The sequence below is a fragment of the Bison bison genome, unplaced genomic scaffold (genome assembly GCF_000754665.1).
Source record: "Bison bison bison isolate TAMUID 2011002044 unplaced genomic scaffold, Bison_UMD1.0 scf7180017862158, whole genome shotgun sequence".
Taxonomy (NCBI): domain Eukaryota; kingdom Metazoa; phylum Chordata; class Mammalia; order Artiodactyla; family Bovidae; genus Bison; species Bison bison.
Genome location: NW_011492730.1, coordinates 1,385,266 through 1,394,760, shown reverse-complemented (window position 1 = coordinate 1,394,760; position 9,495 = coordinate 1,385,266). Strand labels below are relative to the sequence as shown.

At 44.5% G+C, this 9,495-nt stretch overlaps 1 protein-coding gene across 5 annotated transcripts in view; it reads right to left on the bottom strand.

The window, feature by feature from the left end:
* The window catches only part of LPIN2 (lipin 2), a 73,550-nt gene that overhangs the window by 22,787 nt on the left and 41,268 nt on the right, over positions 1 to 9,495 (bottom strand). For all 5 annotated transcript variants that reach the window (XM_010832723.1, XM_010832719.1, XM_010832720.1 and 2 more), the window contains exon 2: positions 9,226 to 9,426. In XM_010832723.1, the coding sequence (XP_010831025.1) occupies positions 9,226 to 9,417 (192 nt within the window). In that variant the 5' untranslated portion in view covers positions 9,418 to 9,426. The remainder of the gene's footprint in view (positions 1 to 9,225; positions 9,427 to 9,495) is intronic.

Genomic DNA, 9,495 nt, shown 5'->3' with positions numbered 1-9,495 from the left:
CATAACAAATTTTAAAAGTTTATTTTCCCAAATGTCATAAAACGGGGAAAGTGTCACTGTCAGCACACACTTGAGCCGCTCTGGATGTCACCACATTTTTCTGGAAGGAAAGCTATCACCAATCTAGACAGCATATCAAAAAAGCAGAGACATTACTTTGCCGATAAAGGTCCATCTAGTATCTTCAGTTTTTCCGGGAGTCATGTATGGATGTGAGAGTTGGACTATAAAGAAAGCTGAGCACCAAAGAATTGATGCGTTTGAACTGTGGTGTTGGAGAAGACTCTTTGAGAGTCCCTTGGACTGCAAGGAGATCAGGAAATCAGTCCTGAATATTCACTGGAAGGACTGATGCTGACGCTGAAACTCCAGTACTCTGGCCACCTGATGTGAAGAACTGACTCACTGGAAAAGACCCCGATGCTGGGAAAGATTGAAGGCAGAAGGAGAAGGGGACGACAGAGGATGAGATGGTTGGATGGCATCACCAACTCAATGGACATGAGTTTGCGTAAGCTCCAGGAACTGGTGATAGACAGGGAAGCCTGGCGTGCTACAGTCTATGGATTGCAAAGAGCCAAATACGACGGAGCAACTGACCTGCACTGGAGTCACAGCACCGCCAGGCCTCCTGTGAGAGACTCGGGTCAGCACGAGCCTCAGCTCCCAGACTGTGCTGATCATGTGACTACAGGAAGCACACACTTCACCACCAGCCCCTCCGTCTACAGTCACCCAGTCATCTTGCGGTAACCACAGGGAGTGGCTTGAGGCTCGCCTCGGATACTGAAATCCACACACGCCCAGGTCCCTTACAGAGGAAAGGGCGTCATCCTTGCACAGAACCCACCCACATCTTCCCACGTACTCTAAAGTCATCTCTAGACTACTTCTAAGACGTAGCACAACATAAATGCTATGCAAACACTTGCCAGTGCATAGCAAATGAAGTTTTGCTTTTGGGAAGTTTCTGGAAAAATTTTTTCCAAGTATCTTTGATCTATGATTGGTTGAAACCTTGGATGCAGAACCCGTGGATACAGAGGGGTGACTGGACAGAAGCAGCAGAGGCCCGTCATGACCACGGGCTCGTCACGTCGCTTCTTCAGAGCCTGTCAGTGACCAGTCCCAGCACATCTGTCCCTCAGTTCAGCCACAGGCGGCGAAGCGTATGGTTGGGCTGCCTCCTGGTCTCCCAGTGACAAACCCAGCTGACACCTTATGAAATGGACAACGGAAAGAGAACACTGGCCAGGACCAAAGTGCAGTTAAAGAAACAAACAGTACCAGCGCTGGGAGAGAAACCAAAACAGACATCAGCAGTTACAGAAGCAGCAGCCAAGCATGCAAACAAGAGACCCAGGACGTGTGGCAGAGGAACCTGGAGGCGAGCTTATCCCAGAACGGAGGGAAGGGGCTGAGACAAAAGGATGCAGAGGGAGAGGAAGGGACACGGGCAAAACCTTCAGGCCGAAGCAACTCCCTGAGATGCCTCGGGGCATGGCAATTCCAAAGGATCAAAAGCTGGAAGCTGAGGCAGATTCAGAAAGGAGCAGAGCAAACTGCTAGACAATGAGAAGTTCCACAGTGCAAGTGTTACGTCAAGAAGGCAAGAGCTGTTCACACCACTCCTGATGAGTGTTTTGTGAAGAAATAAGACACTTAATTCTCATTATTTCTCATGTTTGGAATTGCAGTACACTAAGTACTATTTTACCATTTTTCATTTTCCTGTACATTTATAACACAGAGTTTTGGCAAGTTTTGACCAAAGCTTATAGAGGTCATGGACAAACCCTAACTTCCCTTACTGACTAAATGTGCAGGGTTTCAGCTTGCCCATTTTCATTAACTGTATTACTGTGCAAAGTGAGGCGTGTTTATATAAATGAAATACTGCTATATCATTTAAAAATAATGCAGTTGTTTATCTGTAGGTTCTGAATACTTTTAAATATTTTACAATAATAAATACTAACTTTCAAAACTCTTACCAATAACTTGTGAACTCTGGCTTTAGACTGTTCAGAGACATAGAGACAAACACACAAAGGCATAATATAGACGTAACTGGAACAATCTATGAGCTCAGTGTCCTTAGCTCTGCACGGCCCTTGTGGTGGGAACAACTGCACGGTCCACTGGCTGTTTCCACTGAGGACCAGTGATCCCTTCCGACCACAGCTGAGCCTGGTTCACTTCCAGCTCCATCTTCCTGGGAGTAACCAAATGATGGGATAAGCAACATCGTATTAAACAATATTAGTTGACATATGTTGTCAATGCTTGTTATAACATAACCATGTTTAAGGGAAGAAGAAGAACAAAATGAATCTAAGGAACTTTGGAGAACAGTATGCGGACTATAGAATTCTAGGTTTAAAGGCAGAAAAAAACCTCTGAACAGATACTGCAGTTAGTGATTTCTTTTTAATCACAGAGATGTGGGTTCACAATCCTGAAACTCCTTTATATGTATTCTAGGACTGAACAAACATGTTGTTTACTGTGGATAATGAAAGCCATGGTGCTCACTGTCAGAGAAAGATGCTGCAATGAGGAGATGAGCCCTGAGGTGCCAGGTTGGAAGGGCGGCGATGCTGCAAACCCCCAGTTCTTACAGGCAGGTACAGATACAGGTACTTATACATGTGAATCTTTCAGCTCTGCCGGCTGGGGAGCTATAGGCAATTGCACCTCAGACCAGTGAGCGTACCCAGGGACCAGATCTTTGTTTCCAGACACTGTTCTCCAATCAAAGAAACCAAAGCTCCCTTCAGTTCAGTTCTGTCGCTCAGTCGTGTCCGACTCTTTGAGACCCGATGGACTGCAGCATGCCAGGCCTCCCTGTCCATCACCAACTCCCAGAGTTTACTCAAACTTATGTCCATCGAGTCGGTGATGCCATCTCATCCTCTGTCATCCCTCCTCCTGCCTTCGATCTTTCCCAGCATTAGAGTCTTTTCTAATAAGTCGGTTCTTCGCATCAGGTGGCCAAAATATTGGAGTTTCAGCTTCACCATCAGTCCTTCCAATGAATATTCAGGACTGACTTCCTTTAGAATTGACTGGTTGGATCTCCTTGAAGTCCAAGGGACTCTCAAGAGTCTTCTCCAACACCACAGTTCCAAAGCTCCCTTGGAGAAACAATAATAATTCCAGGGTTGAGGCAAAGAGAGTAGATTCTCCTGGACTATCTTCCAGTGCCAGAAAGTAACAAAGAAGTGCTCAAAAAATGATAGGAGCGTTTCAAAAGCACTCAGCTCGGAGGAGCTAACGATGACTGAAACCGGGACCATCTTAGCAACTACAGAAATAAAGATGGTAATGATTACAACCCACAGGGTAAAACTAATATCCATGAGTCCACACCAATCTAATAATTGAACAGCTAAGTAAATAAGAGAATAGCTCTTTGACAAACTACAATTTCAATGAATAAGTGGAGCACAAAGAATGGAAACAGAAAGTCACCATTTGGGAAACACCACAGCAATCACACACAGTAAAGTCCACTGTGACCCCTAAAATTCCTGGTGAGAGCATAATGAGAGAAAGGCTATGTGCACAGTCCCAAGGTTTCTTCCCACAAATAATCTCACAGCCACCACTCAACAGCGAGCAGAGTTACCACCACCAGCAAAGAGGGTGCACCTCATGCGGTGTCATTCTCACCCAAACGAGAAAGCATCAGAGAACTCAAACTGAGAGACCATCTACACTGTAACTGTTCCGCACTCTAAAAAGTCAAGGTCACACGGAAAGATAGGACTGTTGGGCGAGAGCAAGGAGGGATCCTGCAACAGAGAAAAGACACGAGCAGAAAAACTGGTGAAGTGGTAATAAGGTCTGTGTCGTTTGCTGTTCACTTGCTAGTGGTGTGCGACTCTGCGATCCCGCAAACTGCAGCACACCAGGCTTCCCTGTCCTTCACCGCATCTTGGAGTTTGCTCAGATTCATGTCCACCGAGCTGGTTACGTTATCTAACCACCTTATCCTCTGTTGCCCCCTTCTCCTTTTGCCTTAGATCTTTCTCAGCATGAGCGTCTTTTCCAATAGTCTTTAGCTGACACTTTATACTGATGTTGACTTCCTGGTTCTGATCATCGTACTATAGTCACATGGAACGTGAACACGAAGGGAAGAGGCTGGTAAAGGTATATGGAAACTTTAAAAACTGCACTTGCAACTTGTCTGTACATCTAAAACAAACTAAAAAATATGTCAAGACAATGAAACAAAGCCTGAGGAACTGTCACAGAGTGGAGGAGACTCAGCACAGGATGGTGAGAGGTTCCGGGTCACGGTGATGGCCTCCTGGCTGGCTCAGACAGTACAGAGTCCACCTGCAATGCGGGAGACCTAGGTTCGATCCCTGAGTTGGTAAGATCCCCTGGAGATGGGAACAGCTTTCACTCCAGTATTCTTGCCTAGAGAATCCCATGGACAGAGGAGCCTGGTGGGCTACAGTCCATGGGGTCACAAAGAGTTGGACACAACTGAGCGACTTTTATGGGTGCACATGTGTGTTTAAACTTATCAAGTACGGCCTTTGAATACGTGCAGTTGGTGTGTTAATTATAAAACTGTAAGAAAAGGGTAACACTATAAAAGGAAATCAGAAAAATAGGCAACTAAGAAATGAATCCATAAGTGAAAAATCTTACGTAAAAAATTCCCTATTCCAGAAACGTTAATGATTATTTTACACAAAGCTCACATTTCTTTTACTTGTTTAAACAAAGAGGAGCATGAAGCAGTTTCCATAGGACAAGCATTAACCCTCACTCGCCTCCCAGCTGGCCCTTCTCAGTGCTATTACTCAGAATGTTTACTGAAAAAGCGGCGTATGACGAGAACTCTAACTCCTCTAAAACAAAATGCTGCAACAAGCTCCCGAGCCAATAAAAAAACATACTTTCAGACAAGTGTTTAAAGTTTTCTTTCATAATAAACTAGTTGAAGTCACATACACATCTAGAGTCATGTAAGGCTTCTGAAGCAGCTGAAATAATGGCAGCTTCTTCCAGAGTCGTAGGAAGACTGTCTCTAATCAAAAAAGTTACGTTGAGAACTGAAGAAAGAAAAAAATTTGCTCCATAATGCCAAATTTCAAGTTTCTCAGAATGACTTAATTTATTCAACTAGACTCAGACCTATAATTTAAATAACCCATGTTTGTTGACTGACTGCTACATAAAATTTGAAAGTTAAACTAAATAGGACAAATGAAATATTTAAAGTTATTCTATCTTAGATTAAAAAAAAATAATAACAGATTCAAACTAATACCATCCTTTAAAACACTCATTTTTGGAGGTTACCCATTTATCTGACATACCTGGGGAAATGGAAGAATGCTTCTCCAGGATGCAGATTCAAAGTTTGTTTTAAAACCATTCTTAAACAGTTAACCCTTTGATTTACATTTATAGTCCTTATTTTTAGGGATCAAATGTGACTCTTTTTGAGGGGGTGGGGTGCCACGCAGCATGCAGGATCTTAGGTCCTCCACCACGGATTGAACCCCGATCCCGGAGTGAAAGCCCTGAGTCCCAACCACTGGATCGCCAGGAATTCCCAAATGTGACATTTCTTGATTTGACTTTAAATGGAGCTTGGTTCTTTCAAAAAATTAAATCTAACATCAAGATTGTGCCAATACTGAGAATACTTCAAGGAATATGCCATGAGTCCTTTAGGTCTCAAAGGAAAAATACTAAAACTATTTTGAGAGAGGGCACCAAGTTGGAATAAATGCTTCCCAAGGTGACTATTTTATTAAAGAGGACCCTCATTTTTGTTTTTTCATGTTTTTAATTTTCTAAAAATTTATTTACTAACATTGTGTTGGTTTATGCCATACATCAACATGAATCAGCCATAAGCACACATATGTCCTCTCCCTCTTGAACCTCCCTCCCACCCTATCCCATCGTGTAGGCTGTCACAGAGCACCAGTCTGAGCTTCCTGCATCCACAAACTCCCATTGGCTTCTATTGACCTATGGTAGTGCACATGCTTCCATGCTCCTCTCTCCATTCGTCCCACCCTCCCCTTCCGCTTCAAAGCTTGTTTTAAAACCATTCTTAAACAGTTAACCCTTTGGTTTACATTTATAGTGTCCACTAGGAGAACCCTCACTTTGAAGTGCCAATATTACTTTCAGTGAAGTGAAAGTCACTTAGTTGTGTCCGACTTTTTTCGACCCCAAGAATTCTCCAGGCCAGAATACTGGAGTATTCTGGGTAGCTGCTGCCTTCTCCAGGGGATCTTCCCAACCCAGGGATCGAACCCAGATCTCTGGCACTGCAGGCGGATTCTTTACCAGCTGAGCCACCAAGGAAGCCCAAGGAAGAAGTTTACTTCTAGTAAACTGGTTTCAAAAACACTCGTTTCCATATGGTCATATTTCCTACATTGTGCCTTTTGCTCAACACATATGACAGATGTTGAAACAGAACTAGTTCTGGGACTGGCAGTAGCAGGCGCGTGTTTCGGCCACTCTTTGGGTGGGTGTATCTCTGTTCCCTTTGGAGATCCAGCCTCCTCTATTTCAGAGCATCTATTTCCAGTGGTTATAGAGAGCAGAGGTGGGGCTCCTGCCCCAGCCAGGCCAATCAATACATTTCACCCCCAGCTATGGTGACTGGTCCCCGAGACGTATGTGACCAAGTCTGACAGGGAGACTAACTCTGGTACTTTTGTAGAAAGGAGAGGCTGTCTTCCCACTGCGGCTGCTGAGTCAACGGAAGTCAGCCTGCGTGTGTGGCATTAGACAGACAGACACGAAGGGAGCAGAGCTGAAAGGCGAAGGGAGACGATTCTGGTGACACCTTCAGCAGCTCTAAGCAAAGCCCTGAGTATTTCGAATCCTCCTGGACTTCAGTTACACAGGCCAATTTAATTCCTTTTTTGCCTAAGCTAGTGTGATGTGGACTTTTGTCATCCATGATGGAAACAGTCCTAATACACGGGGTTATTTACCTTTGATAAGCAATTAAATCATCAGTTTTGTGTTAAATCAACAAAATTAATATTTCAAAGTATCAAATACATCTTTATCTTCTGAAAGTAAACTCCTGAATTATGAAAACTACAGGGAGTACTGTGTTCTATCAAGCAAAGAACATGGCAGCGGCAGTGGGAAAATCATTACACTGCCTCTTCCCTTAAAACCAGAGGTTTTCAGGTGGTTAGGATCTCAAGTTGGAGAAGGAAATGGCAACCCACTCCAGTGTTCTTGCCTGGAGAATCCCAGGAACGGGAGAGCCTGGTAGGCTGCCATCTATGGGGTTGCACAGAGTCGGACATGACTGAAGCAACTTAGCAGCAGCAGCAGCAGGATCTCAAGTTCACTTCATAGGTGTCCCCATACTTGAAAATTGGGTTTTTAATTTAAAATCAACTTCCCTGGAGGTTCAGTGGCTAAGACTCCCCACTCCCAATGCAGGGACCACGGGTTGGATCCCTGGTCAAGGATCACATGTCATAACCAAGACCCAGCACAGCCAAATAAATAAATAATCTAAAATAATAAAATAAAATCAATAGACAGCTTTCCCCAATCCAAAATGACCTAAAATAACACAATTTCTCCAAACTGCCAGTGTCTCAAGGCAGACATGGTTTTGGTTTTACTGTCACAGGAATGCTATGCTTTGGTCAAACAGCCAAATTTCCTCCCAAATACATCCTTTGGGTCTCTGGGCTACCAAGGGAAGGAATGGGAAAGAACCTTTCTCCTTTCCTGGGCCTCATGGATAGACTTCTATTACAAGCTTCACGAGCTGTTTATACAGCACAATGACGTGTGCAGCTGCAAGCGGAACTGGATGACTATCTCAGAGGCACACAGCATGCAGGAAGAGAGCCACTGTCTGCCCAGCTGCGCTTACAGATGCACACAGGGGTACACACATCAGCCTGCAGGTTCCAGTGCGGAGGCCAGACAACTTATCCGATCGTCTGACCAAAAACCCAGATCACAGAGGGGAAGTGGAGGGCGGGAAGCCCTATGCGTCATTTTACAAACAGATCCTTGCACAACCACCGGGAAATTCTAGCGCAGGAACGGCTGCTAATTCTCCCAAAGCAGATACAGTCTGAAAGCACACAAGGTTAGCATCACCAGAAAGTAAGAACAAGTTCCAGGGACGCTCCACTGTGGCTAAACACGCTTGCAATGGAAAGTTTCCTAGTCCCTCAGGACATCGCCGTTTCTTGTGGTTTCTAAACCGGGACTCTGAACAGAGGCCGGGCCACATAAGCCCCGCCACCCTGGTTCTCCAGGCTCTTTCAAAATAATGTAAGTTCAATTAAGACAGAGGAAGTTTCTATTTTAAAGAGTAAGATCAGCTGATTAGCCAAAATCTGAAAAAAAAAAAAAGATGTCTGCAACTTAGGACAGTGGTCCTCTGACATGTACTTCTGTGGATCTTTCACTGGGGTTGAAAATCCTGACAGAATCTCGTTATGTTGTTTAGGGAGACAACATGGGACAGGAGTAGAAAGAAAATCACTGCTATGTACCTGCGAAGCTTACTCTTAGCTCCACTTTTTCTAACACGATCGACATCAATCAGATACACTAACAGACTTTCCAAGTGCTCCCTAACCTGAAGGGAAAAGGATGTTTAAAAAAAAAAAAAGGAAAGAAAACCAACACCTTCTTTTTGAAAGAAATCATCCCTAAAATAATAAAAGCCTGTGGATTTTCACTTCAGTCAGATTTGTGAAAAAATCCTGGCATTTACAACAAGATTTTACAGCTTTGCAAAAACAAATGTAGAACTTCGCGTTAATTTCATTTAAACAAATATACTCCTCAGCATACCAACCTACTCTATCCAGTTGGTCTGTAGGCATAACACTAAATATTTTGAAGTTCTGTATAAGATAAAGGCACTTTTCTAAATACACCTAACTTCCCCATTTAAAAACTCTAGTTTGGGTTTGGATTTTCTAAGTTGCCACACACAGGACTATTAAAATGATTTTCACTTCTTTTCCCCCCAAGACTTCCTGTGGGAGGGCTTTGAGGATTTAGAAGCAAACTCAAAAACAGTATGAAGGGTGGACTTCAACACCACCCTTCAGGGGTGTCTTCAACAGCAGGCAGGTTCTCAAAACAGAAGCAGGGAGGTCCCGGGAGCTCAGGGGAAGGGCTGACCCTGCTGCGCCCCACCGCCCAGGGGACAGAGCACATGCGACCGGCACTCACCACCTTCTCCTTGGACCTCAGGACCCCCAGCTTCCCGAAGCGCACGTGGAAGGGCGAGCACTGGTAGGAGCCATCCTGCTGTCGCACAACCACCACGTCGATGCAGCCGGACAGCGTGGCCTGGTTGATGCCCTTGTAGAGCTCCTTCACCGTGACGATCACCTGCCCCGCCAGCTGCCCCACATAATTCATGGTTTGAGACTAAAAGAGACAGAACAGATTGGATGAGACGTTAACACTGAGTTTGTGGATCTAATGACAACGGCAGAG